The following is a 20,314-nucleotide window of genomic DNA, read 5'->3' on the forward strand; positions in this document are numbered from 1 at the left end:
GTGCGTCATATACTTAAGCAAAGGAAAGTATTATGTTTTGGACGTCCATAGGTTAATAGATATCAAAAAGCAGAAGAATCTTTTTGAAGGCACTTTATAAATCACGTGTATTATACATTTAATTAACCTCGTATTATATTCGTTTAAAAAAAATATTGTATCTACCTATACCTGCTAATAAATGATTTTTATCAGAGATGAACCTTTGTCAAATTTGTAGTTACCTATTACGAGTCTGTTAGTTTTTAGATCACACCTATAGGAAGGTAAAATTTGTAAGAATTAAGCTGTGTCCACAGTCCACACATAGTGGACGCTGCCGATCAATGTCAACTGAAACACAGTGCCCTGCCTCGGAAACATACTCGTAGATTGACGGCGTCGACTATGTGTGGACACAGCTTAAGGTTGAAGGAAAACGGACTTTGCTTTTCTTACGAATTTTACAAACTCGGAAATCAGCAATATGTACCTACCGAATATTGAATAGAAAGTAAAAATAAAATTGACAGTCATTCGAGAGAATCAAAAAACTGGCTGTAGATTACGGCGTACGGTAACTTCACACCTACCGTACGATAATTCCATCATAGGTAGAACTGGTTCTCTGCTAAAACTCTCCACATTCGTCTGTGGACTGTGGAGAAAGAGATGCGCAAGACAGATTGCGCAGATGATCTCAGAAAAGTCGTCATCAACTTCCAACTTCTCCCTGAAATTTTTTGCATACCTGAGCTAGAATTTTTTATAAATTTTGTAACAGTGGTTCAATATTTGTGTATTGGTTATGATTTTATCATATTCGTTGATAAATGAGCAAGATAAAAGTTTCAATGGAGTTCCGTTTTGTGTTTTTGACTCTCTACTCGAAAGGATTTTGAATTAGTTCGTATGTAAGTATGAAGTTCTATTTCTTGAAATCTGTACCTGTATGCAGGTAGCAGAATTTCATCACAGGTAGAGTGACATAAATACCCTCTCTAGAAGTCTTTTGTAGACAATCCTATCTGTTCATAAATTAGGATGAACTAATTTCTACTGTGCCATCATTCTTTTACTAGTCTCTAGTTCAAAAGGTGATTCCAAGAATCTTAGGGAGTGATGTATGCTGTGGTGAAGAAAGTTGACCACTTGTTGCTTCTTACACATCAAGACAGTGTTTCTTAAAATTCAGATTCAAGTTCCATAGGCCTCTAGGAGCTCACTAGACAAAAGTAGGAGTCTCTAGCTGTGGTAAAGTAATGAAAAAAGAGCTAACTTCATTCTATGCTATGGAAATAAAAGGTACGCTCTCCTCAAAAGTTATGTCTAATTACTTACTTCCTGGTGGAAAGGAAAAATTTCTGGACAATCACTTAGGTGACTCATGTTTGAAGTGACAAAATATATAACTACTTAGGTAGGTTCAAATTTTTTTATAGTTATTATTTTTATCAATAATTCAGAGGTAAGTTCTCTTCAAGCCAACAATATCAAGGTTAGTTAAAAGTACTTGGCTACCTACTTTTAATAAAAATATTGTAGGTACTCATTTCTTTATACAAAATGTACAGACCTGCAAATGCCTAGGCAAAGTTAAGGACATTTTGGGGGGAAACCTATGTTCAGTGTTTTTTGAAATCTATTAAAATTAACCTTTTTATGTCCTTCATTGTGTTTCAGAACTTAATTGAAGTCTAATAGACAAAATGGCATTTTCAAGAAGTAGTGTTACTTCCAACAACAGCTATGAAAAGAGAGGTAAGATCTTTGGATTGTTTCTGAATTTAAGACAGGTTAAAGAATTTAAAAGACCTATTGTAACAAGGTGATCATGATAGGTACCTACACAACCATGATTAGATAGACATTATCTCTGTTAGTTTACTTAGGAAAATTACTTGAAAGTTGACAGATGATCATAAGTCTTTTTTTTTTTTAACCTAAATTTTAATTGAACATCATTGTATTTTGTTTTACAGACAGTGGAGATAAGAATGATGATGAGGGGCCAGTGTATGTCATGGAACACTTGGCTACCTTCACAGTTGCCAAGGAAACGGGTATCGTGTACCCAGCCGATGGTATGAGGCGGTTGTTACAACTGGAGAAGTCAAATGGGATTTGGTCACAGAAAATGCAGCTCAAATTAGACAAAAATGTTGTCCTGATAATGGATTATGAGACAGGGGTAATTATTGATTGTCTGATTTTTATTTTTAGTATAGTAGGTAATGAGTTGAGTAGTTAATAGGTAAGTAAGGTAATGAGTACTCAAATATGTTTTTGCTATTTAGAGAATCTCTCAATTTCAAACCAATGCTGAATCTACTCTAAAGTGCAGGTATCCTGATGCAAAAATTAGACTGCTGGGATAAAATAATTTTCTTTTTTACTTATCACCTACCTACTTATTATACACCTAGTATTACCCACATACCATTAAAAGTCACTTTCAAAACTCTCTGTAAAAAATACATACACAACTGTATCTGTAGACAAACAGTAATGACATGGAAGAAGCCCAGATATTGTTTCTGGGCATGAAAGAGGGTTTTAAACCCAATCCTTCCAACACTGTGAGATAGGTGCCATGCCTGTCTCACTAGTATTACCCACATACCATTAAAAGTAACTTTCAAAACTCTCTGTAAAAAATACATACACAACTGTATCTGTAGACAAACAGTAATGACATGAAAGAAGCCCAGATATTGTTTCTGGGCATGAAAGAGGGTTTTAAACCCAATCCTTCCAACACTGTGAGATAGGTGCCATGCCTGTCTCATGGTCATGGATGGTAGGTACCAGTTAAAGAACAAGAATTGCATTTCAGTGCACTCAGATTCACCTAAGATTATGAATTCTGCTCATAGACTCAGAGTATGTCCATAGAATAAATAAAACAAATTCTTCTTCCTCTTCCTCACAAGAACATTTTCCTATGCACCACTCTTATTCTTAAGAAATGAGGAGGAGGAGGTGGGAGAAAAGAATATTATTTTGTTAAATTACAGTTGGCTGAGGCATTGTAACATCAGGTAGGTGGGTCTTCTGTTTGAATACCAGTACCTACCCACCAAATCTAAATTTTTGCAAGGTGGAATTTAAAAAAAAAAATCCAAAGTAGGTGAAAAAGAAAGAGAATAAGGAAAAAAAAGGAAACAAACAAACTACCTACTAAATACCTACTATTGTTTTTAGCTTCATTTTTCTCTTTTACCAGCCTCCGAATTTTTTTATTTATTTTAATGTATTGGAGCAGAGAGTAGATCAGCGTCTAGCTAGGGGACTATAAACAGGGAGTTAGTCTGGCTGAGGGACTACAAACAGAGAGTAGGTCAGCGTCTAGCTAGGGGACTATAAACAGGGAGTAGACTAGTCCAAATTTCCTCACGCTATATCAATAGCGAAGGTTGAGTGCGAAGGGCATCCCACTCGGAAAAGTTTGTTTAGCCAAAACCAGTTGGCCTCAAAACGATCACTCTAAAGCTGATTGAGAGGCCGACGACAAACGCCGATCCCATCTGATGGGAAAAGGCGAAGAAGAAGAAGAAGAAGAAGAGGAGCATTCAAACAAATCTCTCACACTAACCATGCAATTAAGTGGGTTGGGGTACTTTTCAAGCACTAATTATTACCTATCAAAAGTCCTATTAAATAATCTATTCTATTTGATTCTGTTCTATTCCAGGCTGTCATGGAGAGGTTTCCATTTGGTTTGATTCAAGATCCCACTGCATTCACCAGTCATGATCCAATGGAAATGTACAATAACATTCTGGTGTTCATTGTGGGAGATGAACATCAGAACAATTCCCGCTCTGAAATGCACATCTTCCAGGTATGATTCAGTTTAGATTCATTTTATTTATTATTTTATACTGTTTGCTTCGACTAAAAAGTCTCATTATGCCAAAGCTGTGTTCACAAATAGTCGACGTCGACCGACGAGGTGAATCTATGTTGTCGAGGCAGTGTGGATGGTTTCGGTCGACATCGATTGAGTCGATCGATGGCCGTCGCGTCGACTGTGTGTGGACACAGCTTAACAGGCTCCCATACTTCATTATTATTGTTTTATTGCCCAATCGGTTTTTGGGGTCCTACTTTTCGCCTCAAAATCACACCCAGTTGAATTTTTTTGTCTAATTTATTGTCTCTAAATTACTCCTATTGTACGTAAAATTGTAGATTGATTAATTTATTTCAGTGGTGCTATACCTATTAAATTGTCATTTTTTTTATTTTATGAGCGCTATAACGTCAGAAAATTGTCTGGGAAGACATTTAATAAAATAGTCCAATAAAATAAAATTTACTTAGCTGTTCATTGTAATTCGTAGTGGATATTGTACCATAAGGTGATTGAAACTGGTATAATAACGGGACCAAGTGTACTTTACATGTCATATTCCTACCTCGACTGTATAAATAAAGCACTAAACTTCTAATTTTACTGTACCTATAAAACCAATCTCCAAGTAAGTGCGATGGACTTCTGATGCGAAAATTGGTGGTTCAAGCCCAAGTCAAGGCCCTTTTTGAGTAAAAACGGTTTTTCTAATTCAAAATGTTAAAATCAAGCCCCAGAAGGAGTCATGTTGATATCTCAATTATTCACAAAGTTACACGAGACTTTGTAAAATCCATCCAACCTACTCTAATACTTTTCAATGGAAATCAAAAACTTTTAAAAGCTCATTCACTCAAACAAAACTCAAATTCGTCTTTAGTATTTCCTTGAATAAAAGGCCTCAATTTCAAGTCAAATAGACAAAGAGGGTCTTCTTTTATGAAACGTTTCAATGTCGAATAGACAAGACACACAGAGGGTTAATAGCTACTTGAGAATTCATTACAGTAGGTCTGCACTGCACACACATCACACTTGGCAACAATTCAATTCATTTCTAATCCGACGATTCCAAACATTCTTGCGGTATTTCGAGCCGTAGAATTGAAACCTGTAATGTTTACATTTAAATGTCGCCTAGAGTAATTTAGAAACGAGTTCCAGTAGTGGTAAAGCAGACTTGTACTCCACGGGGCGGGGTTCGATTACGAGTAGGGACAGGAAATTCCCTAATAGCGGAACCTATTGTTTTAGGAAATGTCCCAGCGAAACCTATAGTGTATGTTGTAGACATCGAACATGATAAAGAATTTTGTATCGACATCCTGTACTTAGAGATTAGTTGTTCAGTATCCTGTAGGACCCACTCAGAAATATGGTCCTAAAGGAGCCCCCGCTCAATGGGACCCAAAAACTAATTAGCTAATTTCCTTTGTGTTAGACACGTGTACCAAATTTCATCAAGATCCAATCAAGTGTTCCAGAGTGTTGTTGCACAACAAAGATACAGACTCAAAACGCACTTCTTCGACGAAAGACTAGGTTTAACACCGCGCGGATTAATTTGCGATTAAGTCCAATCCGAGATTACCCCCGGGTATTGTACAGGTATAGCGAAATCCTCATTCAATATCAATTCTGAGTTGGTAAACCCTGACATAAAAACAAAGTAACCCTTGGGCATTCGTAGAAGCTTAATCCTCAGGCATAGTTAAGGCTTAAGGCGTCCTTCTTCTATTAGAGCTACTGTAGCACTGAAATTCTCTAATAAAATGATAAAATTTAGATCCGAAACGTCCAGAACAAACAAAGAAAGGTTCTTGCCAACTTCAAGTTCAGAACCACAAGTGTACTTGAGTTAAAATTCACCTTCGATGGAATTCGATCGCACGTGCTGAACCACCTGTTTACTTAACTTTGGTTTTTACCTCTTCTTAATTATCATCATCATCATCAGCATCATCATTATCATTGTATAGCATCATCGTAGCTGATAGTTGCCAAACTTCTGCTTGCCAATTCTTCATATTTTTTCCAAACACGACACTCCCAGCCATTTCGTCATTTCATCCAACCAGGTTTTTCCGCGGCTTCTAGAATTTTGAGTCTTTTTTCCGTCAACATTTTGCTTCATAGCCTCCAAATATCTGCTAGTTAAACACCGAACCCTTTTGAGCTAGTTTAACAGTAATTTCAATAGGGAAATAAAATCCAAGCAATTCAGATTTTTCAGCTCAATTTCCCAGTTACAAGTCTGATATGCATAAATGGATGAAATTAAAATTGTTGTGTAACTCGTCAAGTGTTCGCTGTTTTATTTCGCGAATTTGAAATTTTATCCAGTCTTTCTAAGGTTTCATTTGAATAAGCGTATATTTTTCGACCACTGTTGATCTACGAAGTTCTAGTGCTTTATTTAGGCTGTCGAATTTTTAGTTTACTAAAAGAACTATCACTTGAAATATCTTATGTATAAAAGTTGACCTAAAGAGTTTTAGCGCTTCAAAACAGAACAGTAGAAATCAAAGTAAAAAATAATGTGTAAATCGGACAATATGGACCATTGATTCATTACCTCCCTGACATGTATCTTTCAAACGATGCACGGCGATTCAACCAACTCGCACATATCCTATGTAAGTAGACGGGATTTTTTCACAGAGTGAAATTCCTTCATTTTCAGTGCCAAAGTATATCGGCCCAGGAGTTGGTGGAAAGTTTGAAGCTCCTGCGGGCGGGCAAAACGATCCCGAATCGTAAGGCTCGTCCTATCCCTCCCCCTCCTCCAACCCCTCCTCCTGATCCTCCCCTCAATGGAGTGAACGTGAGGGAGAAAGTGTCTGCCTTCAATGCGAGCACTCATCGCGACCGTGAGTTACAAGCTTAACCTTAAGTACTTAGACATTAGTAGATATTAAACTCAAGTAGATTTAGACTTTAATAGATATTAAACCTAAGTAGAAGTAGATATTAAACTCAAGTAGACATCAAACTTAAAGAAAGGTACATTCGAGTTGTTTTGTGGTTTTTTTGAATGAAATTCAATCCGAGAAGAGATGGTTAGTTAATTAAATTAATATTTAATTTGTTTCTTTTTTTAACGTTGCGTTTAGAATTACAGCAACTTTGATTTAATAAGAATGAAATACCTATGCGAGTAGATACTTTCCTTATCCTAAATATGTGTACAAAGTACGCTATGAAAATGAATTGTTTTTGGTCCGAATTTTTGATGTCATTTAATATTTAAATCCTTGTTGAAGATTTCAATCTCAATTCTTATTGGTTGTATACGTTTTTCCTTTTACACAAGCAAACAAAATGGCCTTGTTCCCTGGCCTTGAGCTAGATGTTTGTAAGATTGCGTAATGGTTGTAGTATTTAATAGAAGATAAAGGTATCTGTTTCGTTTTTGTAAATAACTATGAACTGGTTTGTATCCCAGTTTTTTAAGTATAGAATTTTCTGTAGCATGAGAAGAGATTCCATTAGGACATTAAGTGTCTCTTTTTAAAGAATGTGGGTGTTACTGATGGAAACTTTTTTCAGTAGGTAACTGAAAAAAGTGATCAAAATCAATGTTTCATGTCAGGACGAAATCAGGCAGATGTTGAAGGGTCGCAGTATTGTGTGACTTATTGACGCACTCATTCTCGCAATTTTGCTCATTTCAGACCCGGATTCCGTGCGAGGTGGCGGTGAAAACATGAGTGACATCAGTGGCGTAGGTGGGGGTGGTTACTCTCTCTATGCTCAGGATGATGAGACATGCTCCAACACTTCTGAGAAGTACGAACGTGACGTCACTATTCTGAACCATTGCTTTGATGATATTGAGAAGTTCATAGCGAGACTACAACATGCTGCAGCCGCGTCTAGAGAACTTGAACGAAGACATAGGAATAGAAAATCAAAAAAGAAAGACTTGGGTGATGGTATGCTTACCATGAGAGCTAAACCTCCGCCAGAAATTGAATTCATCGAGATCTTCCAGAAGTTCAAGCTGTCGTTCAACCTGCTCGCTAAACTCAAGGCACACATTCATGACCCTAACGCTCCTGAGCTTGTACATTTCCTGTTCACGCCTCTCGCTCTGATAGTAGATGCTTCCCATGACACGGAATACGGACCTAACCTGCCAGCCAAAGTGGTATCGCCTCTGCTGACACGGGATGCTATCAATTTGCTCATCAACTGTGTCACTAGCAAGGAGACAGAGCTGTGGCATTCGCTAGGAGATGCTTGGCTGGTGGCTAGAGACCAATGGAAGGGATATGTGGTGCCGTATCATCCGATATTTATGGACGGGTGGTCCCCCGAGTATCCGATCAATGATGAGTTGGAGTCTGTCGGCATGATGAACTCATCCCCCGCTGAAGGTAAGAACCAAATTGACCAAATAACCACTCCAACATTTTTATTATTATTATTATTATTATTTATTTATTTTTTCTTTAACGGGATTCTTTCGGGTGACTTTTACAGTTGATGTGTATCACATTTGGTTTGCACGCTTTAGGTTTCAAGTTTAATTACAGGCAATAACGTAAAGATAAAACAAAACGAATTAGTTTAATATCTCTTTTATTTCGATTTGGCGGGGCGGGGAACCAACTACCACACGCCATAACTCTTAAAACAACAAACAAGCAATCGGACCAATACCTTGTGGTTTGTTTTCAGGCAAGAAGTCGCGAGATGAGCTGAGGGTGGCCCCTCTGGACCCAGAACTAAGAGACCCGCACCATCACCACCATTACCCTCATCACCGAAGTGAGAACTCGCATTATGGTAGCGAGTACTTTGACTATGAGGCTGGAGAACGTCAGCCTTCACCCGCAGGTAAGTGGGGTTTTCGAATGTACAAAATTAAGTTTATTCATCCCTTATCTGGCTGGGGCGTGTTAAGAAATGCAAAGGAAGGTTGAGTGCGAAGGGCATCCACTCGTTTTTTTTTTTTTTTTTTTTTTTTTTTTTAGTTAAAAACAAATTTTACCCCAAAAAAGGGATACTTTTAGGGTGTTTTTTTTTTTTTTTCTAGCTAAAACCAAATGTTAGCCCAAAATAGCGATCATCTTAGGGCTGATTGAGAGACTAACGAAAATCGCCGACCTGTCTGGAGGCGGGAAAAGGCGAAGAAGATCCCTTGGTCTAAAGTACTAGGTAAAATAAAACATATTCCATTATATTCTTTTCAGGTGACCCCCGCTATTCTGTGGAGGCACTCCGTCATGAGGTCTACGCCAGGGAGGAGAGAGAGACTCCCGGACCCGAATATAATGACCGTCATCCACCCCATCAACATCTGGGGGACACCTCAGCTAGGAGCGACATCTCGGCTGATTCTATCGAGAGAAATGGAGGTAAGTAATGTATTACTCGGTCTTTTGTAGTAAAAAAAAGAATAATTTCTGGGTTGGCTCTGGCAATAATTTCGCCCTTTGTTTGTAATTATTGTATTTTGTACATGAGTACATCCAGAGTATAACCAATAAAGAGTCTTATTATTATTATTATTATTATTATTATTATTATTATTATTATTATTATTATTATTATTATTATTATTATTATTATTATTATTATTATTATTATTATTATTATTATTATTATTATTATTATTATTATTATTATTATTATTATTATTATTATTATTATTATTATTATTATTATTATTATTATTATTATTATTATTATTATTATTATTATTATTATTATTATTATTATTATTATTATTATTATTATTATTATTATTATTATTATTATTATTATTATTATTATTATTATTATTATTATTATTATTATTATTATTATTATTATTATTATTATTATTATTATTATTATTATTATTATTATTATTATTATTATTATTATTATTATTATTATTATTATTATTATTATTATTATTATTATTATTATTATTATTATTATTATTATTATTATTATTATTATTATAAGATTTATTATTATTATTATTATTATTATTATTTATTAATATGTATATATTTGATTATTATTATTATTATTATTATTCATTATGCTATTATTATTATTATTAATTATTATTATATTATTATTTTATTGATTATTATTATTATTATCATTATTTATTATTAGTTATTATCCTATTTATGCTATTATTATACTCTATTATTATTATTATTGATGTACTATTATTATGTTTACTTATTATTATTCTGTAGGTTCGAGTTGATGTGTATTATTCATTATTATGTTATTATATTATTATTATTATTTTATTATTATCATATTATTATTATTGATTAGTTATGTATTATTATTTTGGGTTGGCTCTGGCAACCATTTCGCCCTTTGTTTGTAATTATTGTATTTTGTACATGAGTATATCCAGAGTATAACCAATAAAGAGTCTTATTATTATTATATTAGAATTATAATTGTGGTAAGCATAACATTTCTTTTTCTTCGTCTTTTCCCCTGTTAAGACGGCGTCGGCGTTTTTCCTCTCAATCATCCCTAGCTAGGGTGATTGCTTTGGGTTGCCATTTCGTAGGTTCATATAAGCTTAACCCATTTTTGGGGCTCTTTGCCCCTACACCTAACAATTATATCTCTTGAATAAAAAAGAACTCTTTTACTTTCATGTAATGATTTAAAATCAAGACGAGGGCCCGTTCTCCCTTTATTCCCATTATAATGTTTAAGTCACCCATCCATTTATTAGCCTTCCTCGGCGTAGCTTAACATAGGTAACGCTAAAACCGGTCTTAAATTAACGACTGAAGTGTTATCTAAAACTTTCTCGCTTTGAGTTCATAGGTCGTCGCGACAAATTTCAAGATCAGAGCTCATTTGTGTGAGAAAATGTGAAAAAAAAATCCCACAATTACTCAATTAACTTTAAGTCACCCATCCATTTATTGGCTTTGCTCGGCGTAGCTTAACATAGGTGACGCTAAAACCGGTCTTAAAATAACGACTGAAGTGTTATCTAAAACTTTCTCGCTCTGAGTTCATAGGTCGTCGCGACAAATTTCAAGATCAGAGCTCATTTGTGTGAGAAAATGTGAAAAAAAAATCCCACAATTACTCAATTAACTTTATATAATAATAAACTGAATATTAAACAAATTAGGTAGGTACATAGGTACTGATTTTCTTTAACCACGATCGAATAAACTACGGGCTAAAAAATTCCCGGAGGGACGGGCCCAGCTTCCAGCTTGTTTTTTTTTATCAATGTTATACGTATAATTCACTGCTAACAAAAAGGACTATTCGGTCCTACGCTACGTTGGGAGTCTAAATAAAGTATTTATAAGTGTAAATTATAAACTCATAGAAAAATGTATTGTCTACTTGCAGGCGGAGGAGGTGGTGGCATTCTGAGTGAGAAGTTTGAGCGGGCTCAGGCCAGATGGCTGGAAGAGTTACGGCTGAGTGGTGCCAAGATTGTACAAGTGACTTACCCGCGCACCGCTAATAATGACAAGGAGCTGACTGTGGTGCGAAGTGAACTGCTAGAGGTAAGGGATTTGTTTTGAATGGAATTGAATTATTGTTAATTAGATTTATATGTACTGCTTTGTACCTGTACCCGTACCTGTAAACTTTACCTATGAAATATATAAGACCTTGTTTAGACTGCGGGAGTAAAGGGACTTTTCAGTCTCATTCTGGCAGGATAAACAAGGTATATTCTATTCTATATTAGACACCCAAAATAGGTAATTAATCGCTTACCTTATATTATTTAATTCAAGTGAAGTGATGAAGAAGTATTTTATTATCGACCTCTGGTACTTTCGCCAATTTACAACTTGAACACCCTTTCTCCCAAAGCATATTGTCGTAGGGATGATGTTTGGTAACAAATATCATCGCTACCAATAGAGAGTCCACCTTCAAGATTCAATGATCCCAGAGCTGAGTCGGAGGAAGCAACACAATCCTATCCAAAGGTTGCGTTCACCAACTAGAAGAGATCATTGGACCTAGGAGTGGACGTGACCGCCAAATAAACAAACAGTTTCTTGCGTGTGTACCAGAGCAACCAAAAGACATTCTGGGTTGGAAGTCGGCTGGGGCAACAACGAGTTAGTAAATAAAGCCGATTCAATTGTGTTAAGTTAAGCAACTAGTTGTGTTGTGTTTTATTAGACAAGTCTTCCCCAGCCACCCAGCGTCGGTCGCCAGGTCCGGGCCGACCTTAAACAAGAGACGAACTTCAACGTCTACGACAATATTCCATTTCGTTTACCCATAGAAACCCATGTATTAAAACATCTCCCTTATCATGAGAGACAGACTCTTTAATTCTTGGAAAAAAAAAATTATAAAAAATAACAAAATTTCACTCAGAGGCCCTCTTTCAGATAACCATTGAAAATATACATACATACTTGCTGCATGTGGCGTGTGGCAGCAAACGTGGACGTTGAATTAAAAATAATACTAATAATCTGATTGTAAAATACGGCTTATTTTGTTCAAATATGGGTGTAAGTGTCTGATATTAAGTTATTATTAACCCATTATGTATTTGACTCATCAGGTGCTAGACGATACCAGGAAGTGGTGGAAGGCGCGTAACAGTAGAGGTCAAGTGGCTCATGTCCCGCACACTATAGTGACCGTCTTCAATCCAGATGAGCCCCCTGAGGTGTTCAATAATCCACTCTATTCCAGAGAGTATTCCCAACAGGTAATTTTTCTTTTGTAGTTGAATGTCACTGTATAACTGTTAGGGTCTTATTGTTCCGTAAGCGAAGATAGACAGAATAGGAGAAAGCCAGCCGTTCAGGATAAAATCCGCCCCGAGCGAGAATCGAATCCGCGGCATTTTTCATCATATAGACTCGATAATAATAATAATGAGAAGTTTATTCACTATCAATTCACTTTCTTAATAAAGCCTTATAGATACTAGTGTACTTTTAGGGTATTCTTTAAATTGATTATTCCTCTGATATTATTCTTCTGGTTATTTTCAGTTTAAATTTTATAATTCATTATTCGTTAAATAAAGATCTCTAATTTTCTTTTTCGTGTTCAGTCTATTTCTTTCATATCATCCGGTAATTCATTCCTTGGTACCTTTTTGATATTCAAATAAATATTGTTCTTCCATAAACGAAAACATATTTCCCTGTTTCAGAACGAGAGAGAATCTCTGAGTGGTGGCAACAGGTCAGGTGTTTCCCCCACTAGTGCCCCTGCTGAGTGGGTCCGCAAGGAACGTCTAGGTAAGAAAGGCGAATTCAGATACTTCTAAGTCTCCTTAATAGCCTGCGTTCCAAGTCAAATCAAACTGTCGTCAGTGTTTTCGTAGTATTCTGAGTTAGCTTTTAGGTATCAAATATTACCTAGCATTTTTTGTCTGTATCAAAAAATGGTGTGTCCATATTTTGTGGTGTTGAATTTTTTTAACTCCCCTATGAACTCTTCTCATCTTAACTCCTGCCCGGCCTTGGAAGCCAGCAATTACATTGTAGAGAAAAACTGGGATGCCGAGGAAAAAATGGCTTTAAGGTCAAAAATTCCGACATTTGTAACAGCAACTTTTTTTGTCTGGCTATTTTGAGTTTAGACTAAACCTAAGTACATGGCTCAATCGCTTGAATACGTCATAATTTGTACAATTTGCATTTTTTTATGAACTGCCCACTGTTTGGGTTGCTCATTGAGAGTATACCAATCAAACAAAATGGTATAAAATAAAGATAAATAATTTATAGATATTGGCTTGTAACATTATCTTTGCCATAAGTCCTTATGTTAAACTCGTCAAAAGCCAAAATCTGTGTGGACACATCATGCCAAAGTAAATAATAGAGTAGAATAATTTGAATGGAGATTACCTCAATATAAGTGGGTAACGTAGACTTGGTCTTTGTGAATACTAGATTATACTGAAAAATTCGAAGGTTGTTGATGAAATATGAAGAGGGTTCAAACTTATTAATTTTGTGTTGCAATACGAAAGGCTTTAATTTACAATTTTTTTGACAATAGTTTTTATAGACTGTCAACTGTATTTACCAAATTTTTCGAGTTGTATGCTCCTTAGTTAACTTATTCAATACCAATATTCTAATTTAATTATATGCGCTGCTACTAAGTATTTTGTTGTTTCGTTCTTAATTCAATACCTTTACGTATTCTCTTAATACAATACCTTTACATATTTCGATATTTTCTTTATGAAACTAATAGTATTGTTTTATTCTTTAATATTCATATGAAAAAAGGACATTTCAAAGTGTCATTTTCTTTTATAGTTAGCTAAATCATTCCAGTATGAAATAAATCTTGGTTATGTTTTTTCTTGTATGTTTTTCTTGTTAAAATATCGTACCTCCTTCTTTACTTAACTTATAAATATTACCATTCCATTTTTTATTATTATCCTTAATGAACCTTTAATTAGATTTCTAATGGTTTGCCAAAAAAAAAGACAATTACTGTGCTTTTTATATGTAATTTAATGAGACCATAGTAAATTCCAGCATTATAAAGATCTTTTTTAGTATGTAGGGAATTAGGGATAGATAAAAGGAATTTCAGAGTAAACAAGTAAATCAAGGTATTGTATTCCAATTTAAGTTGAAATAAGAAAAAGGTCGGAACTAAGAAAAATTGAAAAAAAAATAAAATATATATATAATTGGGTAATACAGTGAACTTTTCAGAGGACGCGGACGTCACAAAACATTAGAAATCCAATAAAAAAATCCCATTTCTTTTCTCTTCAACTTTTTTGTCCTTTTACTAAGCAATTTATTTTATGTAATTTGTTTATGGTTGTTATTTTTTTCATTATTATTAAAATAGTATTATATATATTTTTGTTATTAATTTAATTTATTAATCTTTTATTTAAATTTATGTTAGCGGAGGAGAAAATGTGGTTAATTCTTCAATGGATTTTTACCGAATGTTTGAAATGTTGTTGTTATGAATAGTGTGAATACAGGGTGAGGTGTACTGGTGGATAAATAAGTTGGTGATGTTGGTTTTGTAAAATTTCATTTATTGAATGAAAATTGTTGTGAAATTGTTTAAAATAGCAGACTGAGACTAATCAGAATTTTAGATTGGTGATTGAAGAGCAACCTTTAAACCCAGGAAACCTTTTGCTCTGTATTTGACACGACTCCCAAAGTTCATTTTCTCCCTTTATTAGAACTAAATTATGTACTTATTTACTACTTTCCGTCCAAATATTTTTTGTTCTAACCGAAATTAGAATCTTCTTCTTTTATGTTTTATAATTTATATTTTATAATTTATTTAGTATCTATTTTTTTACTATGCATATTTTATTATAAATTTTTTTGACGTGCTATATTAATTTACTATCACAATTAAATAAAATGTATTATTATATATATTCTTATAAAATCCATTTCCATTTATTTCAAGGTATTTACAGCTCAAGGACAAGTTACAGGAAGTATAAATAAAATACTTAACTGAGTATTAGTATTCCCTCTATTTTTAGGCATTCGTCACTTCAAAACAAGAGAGGACTCTGAAAGAAAAGCGTTCAAAGATCCTGAGGAAACCCTTTTTCTTTAATTTTCTTTTGTCGGTCACCTTGAACCCGCATAGCTTTACAACTGGACAGAATGCCCAGTACCTAACATAACAACATATCCCGTCATGATTTAACATCCTTGGCCTTATCAACAAACAGTTTGGTAGGCGCAGGGATCTGATACTTGGTCGAAGATCTGGTTACAAGTCCTACAGGATGGGATGGGTAGGGTTGATAGTTCTTGGTGATGACAGGGTTGGGACTGAATACTCCAGATATTACAGGGGATTGAGGAAGGACAGGCGGGGTGATGACAGGGGGAGGGGGGATGTAAGGTACGGGAGCAGGCGGTAGGACAGGCAGGGCCGGGTTGAATCCATTGTTAAAAGTCCCTGTGTATCCCTGTCCTACTCCACCACCGTAAAGTTTCGTGTCTCCTACGTTATTCACATATCCTGTTTTCGTACCAAACCCTTGTCCGCCGCCAAAGTTCTGCTTGTTCCCGTGAGCGTTGGTTTTCAGGTGAGCATCGTGATATGCTCCACCAAATGCATTTCCTACTCCATCTCGTGACCTATGGTCTTTGCTTCCGTATTGAATGCTTCCTCCATGTCCTAGACCGTCGTCGTAGTAGGTAGCTTTGTTTCCACTCTCGTGTTTGTTGTAGGAAGTGCTGAATCCTGCTACTTGATGACCGCGGTTTCTGCCTCGCACATCACCGTAGGAACCTCCTTGCACGTTGGTAAGGCCGATGTCCTTGCCTCCTGGGAAATGAAATCATCATTCGGTGAGAAAAGGAACTTTATTGTAACTCTCCCTCACTTCAACCGACTATTTTCTGGTATACGGAAAGAATTCTGATTGGTCTCTTTTTACAAATTTTCCTTGAGACACAAAAATCGAATGAAAAAGAATTAGCCTTTCTGCCTTTCACGTGTCCTTAGTTTGTCCGACCGACTTAGCAGCTTTTGTTTTCGATCCGACTTTTTTTCTCCGTCAAGAGGTTTCGGGAATTTTTGTTATAATATTTACGTACTAGGTTTTTAATTAGTATCTAAGCTCGAAGAAAAATTAAAGAAAACACTCATAACATTCTTTGCAAACTCTCTGATTAATAATGAGATTAAGTTAATTTTAAAGTTCGTGAAATTACTTTTTCCAAAATAAACATTGATAATAAAAAGTTTGTGAACCTCGTAACAAGAAAGCTTTTATAAGGAGAATATACGTGTTACAAATAAGTACTTCTTACTTTTATTCTTTTCTGTGTATTATTTTTATTTTAAAGCCTTGCAAATGTTTAGGTTCGTAGGATTCTAGTAGTTTGAACTCTCTTTTAATATGGCGATGTTAAAAAGACTTCATTCAATTTAAAACTGTTGGCATAATAGGTTTTTTCATTCTTAGCCATTCTTGAACAATCATAATAATTAACTGAATTTCGACAGATCTTTATAAGGAAAGTTCGAAAGTTTCATATTTTGATTACCTATTCTCTTTATATTCTTTCACACTTTTCTTTGTACCTTTTCCTGATGGTAATAAAAATCACAAATTGCATTCAGTGACAAGGCCTTACAGAGCCTCTTACCTCCATAAGCGTGTCCAACATCATAACCATTCTTCGTTCCCAAATTCCCATGATAGAACCCATTCGCATCCGTGTAGCCTCCAGCGCCATACCCTCTATCTCCATACGTGTTCAACGCCTGGATTCCGTTATTAGACAGTCCGTTGACGCCTGTGTTGTACGCGCCCGTATACGCTCCGTTCACGCCCCATACGCCGGGGGTGTTAATCAGTGGCGGACCCACAGGTTGTAGTTCGGCGTATTCGCCACCCATAACAGTGTCTAGGGTGAGGTTGATGTAGAACGCCTGCACTGCAAGCCCGATCCCGGTGAGGTGAAGGGATTTGTTTTGGGATGTCGAGACTTTGGAGGGCCGCCCGAACATTTTTCCTGTAAATAATGAACGGTTCGCGTTTTGAGCTGGGCTGTATCCAGGATTATGTCGAGGGAGGGGGGGGGAGTCCAAATAGTGATGTACCGAGAGATGGATGCTCTGGAGTCTGGCCTACGTAAAGGAGAAAAATTAAGCTAGAGGGAGAGGGGGGTGGCTTTGAGATAGGTAGGTGGTAGGTATTTGTTATTGTTATAATGTATTGAAAGATTTGTGCTTGTGAACCACTTTCGCATTACTCCAAGACTTACTTATTCTTTTATATCCATGCATTTCCGGGAACGGAAAAGATTGGTTAAAATATTATAATAAAATTGTATTTTAAAGGTTCACTTGAAATTTTTAAAGCAAGATTGAAGTTTTTTTTTTTTTTTTTTTTTCAAGTTTTTTTTTTTCAACATCTTTCTTTTCCAAAAGATCTGAAGTTTATGAAAGCTCATAAAAAAAGCTACTAAAATATCTGAGAATGGAAATTATTCAATAAAATCCCAGATTTCAGCAATTTAGAGGATTTTTGCCACAATTATGAAGGTACTGTGCACAATAAAATTACCTATTGGAATTTCGTATTTTAGGGAAATCTCACTAGCTGTTATTGGGAGATAGAATACCTCTTAGCTACCTACACTTGTCTTCCCAATTCATTGAAAGCGAAAAAGCAACTTAAACACAAACAACACTTAACTACATACCTTCTCACTACCTATAAATATACAAACCTCCAGTGTAATAATCCGTCACTGTAAACTAAATTCTTTTATTTCTTTATTTACAACTAAATTCTGATCTCCAATTTCCACCCTATCGTGTCAAACACCAAATCAAAACTGCACGAAGAAAATCGTTTTCGCGTATTTTTCAGCAGACGATGAGACCTTCATTCATTAGCATAAAAAAAAACAACAGGCAAAAAAGACGAACCTACCTGTGTGCGTTCAATGATCAATTTAGTGCGAAACTAACGAGGTAGGATAAAATGATTTAGGTTTTATATATAAAGAGAACCTTCACGATTTAAACGGTGCATTCCATGGTTCTTCTGGAAATTGATGATACAATCTTGTATGGGACTTGTGTTACCTAATCTTAATATGGGATGACAAAGAACTGGGCGACCACATAATGTGCTCATCTCCTTAAAAAAATCACGTCTGGCCTGGTCGGAAAAATGAAAAAGAGGTTTGAAAGAGGGAGCTGTAACTGCTAAGGTATTATCGTCCAAAAAAGGGAAGAGAAAATGAAGACAGGATAGGAGAAAGCCAGCCGTTCCGAGAACGAACATTATCCGTTCAGGATAAAATCCGCCCCGGACGGGAATAGCAGCCCAGCGCTTACAAGGCAGACGCGCTACCAACCAAGCCAACTAGGCTGGCTGGCCTGGTCTAATGAAACTATTTCAAAAGTTCGTGGAAAACTTGACCGCAGGGTTTATACCACTCACTATCAGGTAGACCTAACAGGTAAAACTGATCAGGTCCGCCTAAAGTTTATTCTATTTCGAATTCTTGTCACTACAAACTTCGTCCGATGGTCAAGGCGCTCGCCTGGTAAACAGGAGGGCGTGGGATCAATCCCGGCCGAGGTATGGAAATTTATCAATATAATTTGAGAATTTGACCACAATAATAGTAGTAGCCTACTGCTGGAGTAAAGGGACTTTTCAGTCCTATGCGAGCAGTATAAATAAGCAATTAAGCACTATTATTACCCGCCGCACTGCGAGACATTGACTGTACAGGTACCCACTTTATGCCACGTGGAGTATCAATATTTCCTGGAATAGCCTTTTCAAAAAAAAAAGAACCTCGGCACCGCTTTACATTACTTCAAGGCACATTCTTTTTATATCCATGCCTATCCAAGAACGGAAAGTGTTTGGTTAGAAAATTTCCGCCCTGGCAGGGATTCGAATCACAAAAAAAAAAAAAAAAAAAAAAAAAAATCGCACCCTTGTGAGGAGTAGTTAAAATCAGCGAACCTGATGTGTAAGTAGTTAAAATCAGCGAACCTGATGTGTATATCACCTATTGAAACATTTCACTATCAGCGAGCAGAGGAAATCAGCACAGCATTCAACGTGTTAATTGTGCATTACCATTACAACATGTATTGTGATAATTCTAGTTCAAGATCAAGCATAACGATTGTTTTATGCTTGATCTTGCTACGCCAAATAAACAAGCGTGCTATGGTAGTTCACTAATAAATAATCAAGAGCAGTCTGATTCAGTCTCTTGAGGACCTGATGTTCAAGAGAAATGGCCTGACATTTTGTGTTTTGACTCGAGACGCCCGCCTGGTAATCAGAAAGGCGTGGGTTGAATTCCAGCCGAGGTATGGAATTTTATCCTTAACTTTGTTTGAGACTTGACAACACTAAATTTAATAATATTTAGTTGTAGCCTACTGCTGGAGTAAAGGAGCTCTTTAGTCCTATTCGAGCAGCATAAATAAGCTCTATTTATTAGTTTACATTCTCGTACGTATTGCAACTATGTACGTATAAATGCCTATGAATTTCTGAAGAAAAAATGAAGACAAGAAAAACAGAAAATTTGTAAACATTAATTGTAAGACTTTCTCAATGCATATAATTCGAAAGAATAAAATAAATCCACAAATGTAAAGGAGAAATGAAGAGAACGGAAAATCAGAAAAACAAACGAACAAAAAATCCAAAACTTGAGATTTCCGTACAAAGAATGTATTATTTTACTATTTACTCATTTTTAAAGTTTAAATGTGGATCTGATGGAGCTCTGAGGCTTGGGACCACAGTCGTTTTATGATAGTCTAAATTTTCATTTTAAAGTTTTTTGAACATCTCAACATGGTTTTAAAAAAGAACAAAGTAGTAGCTGTTACAAACGCCTAACGGCTGTATGGTTAAAATTTAAAAGGGATTGGAATAATTTTTCGGTTGTTGGAGATTTTTTTTTTTTTATCGCCTGAGATGGTGAAAATTTTAAAATTGGATTTAAAAAAAAAAGTGAGTAC

General features: G+C 35.6%; 2 protein-coding genes across 2 annotated transcripts; one reads left to right on the plus strand and one right to left on the minus strand.

The window, feature by feature from the left end:
- Nucleotides 1-684: 684 nt before the first annotated feature.
- LOC103517601 (epidermal growth factor receptor kinase substrate 8) lies at nt 685-13,653 on the plus strand. The gene is made up of 11 exons (XM_008482648.3): nt 685-893; nt 1,663-1,740; nt 1,962-2,170; nt 3,674-3,823; nt 6,519-6,705; nt 7,510-8,214; nt 8,519-8,677; nt 9,034-9,198; nt 11,183-11,343; nt 12,372-12,521; nt 12,975-13,653. The coding sequence occupies exons 2-11, from the start codon at nt 1,689-1,691 to the stop codon at nt 13,089-13,091; spliced, it is 2,055 nt and encodes a 684-aa protein (XP_008480870.1). The 5' UTR covers nt 685-893; nt 1,663-1,688; the 3' UTR covers nt 13,092-13,653.
- A 287-nt stretch (nt 13,654-13,940) lies between these two features.
- Nucleotides 13,941-18,129, minus strand: LOC113470784 (glycine-rich cell wall structural protein 1.8-like). Its single transcript, XM_026829483.1, has 3 exons — nt 18,037-18,129; nt 16,948-17,316; nt 13,941-16,120 (listed from the first exon to the last, which is right to left on the minus strand). Exons 2-3 carry the CDS (start codon nt 17,309-17,311, stop codon nt 15,480-15,482), a joined length of 1,005 nt encoding a protein of 334 aa, XP_026685284.1. The 5' UTR covers nt 17,312-17,316; nt 18,037-18,129; the 3' UTR covers nt 13,941-15,479.
- Between the last annotated feature and the right edge of the window lie 2,185 nt (nt 18,130-20,314).

The sequence above is a fragment of the Diaphorina citri genome, unplaced genomic scaffold (genome assembly GCF_000475195.1).
Source record: "Diaphorina citri unplaced genomic scaffold, Diaci psyllid genome assembly version 1.1 scaffold56, whole genome shotgun sequence".
Classification (NCBI taxonomy): domain Eukaryota; kingdom Metazoa; phylum Arthropoda; class Insecta; order Hemiptera; family Psyllidae; genus Diaphorina; species Diaphorina citri.

Coding starts and splice junctions, on each gene's coding strand:
- LOC113470784 (XM_026829483.1), bottom strand. CDS start 17,311: ATGTTCGGGCGGCCCTCCAAAGTCTCGACATCCCAAAACAAATCCCTT. Junction 16,121..16,947: donor TGTTGGACACGCTTATGGAG/GTAAGAGGCTCT, acceptor TTCATTTCCCAG/GAGGCAAGGACATCGGCCTT.
- LOC103517601 (XM_008482648.3), top strand. CDS start 1,689: ATGGCATTTTCAAGAAGTAGTGTTACTTCCAACAACAGCTATGAAAAG. Junction 1,741..1,961: donor CAACAGCTATGAAAAGAGAG/GTAAGATCTTTG, acceptor TTTGTTTTACAG/ACAGTGGAGATAAGAATGAT. Junction 6,706..7,509: donor TGCGAGCACTCATCGCGACC/GTGAGTTACAAG, acceptor TGCTCATTTCAG/ACCCGGATTCCGTGCGAGGT.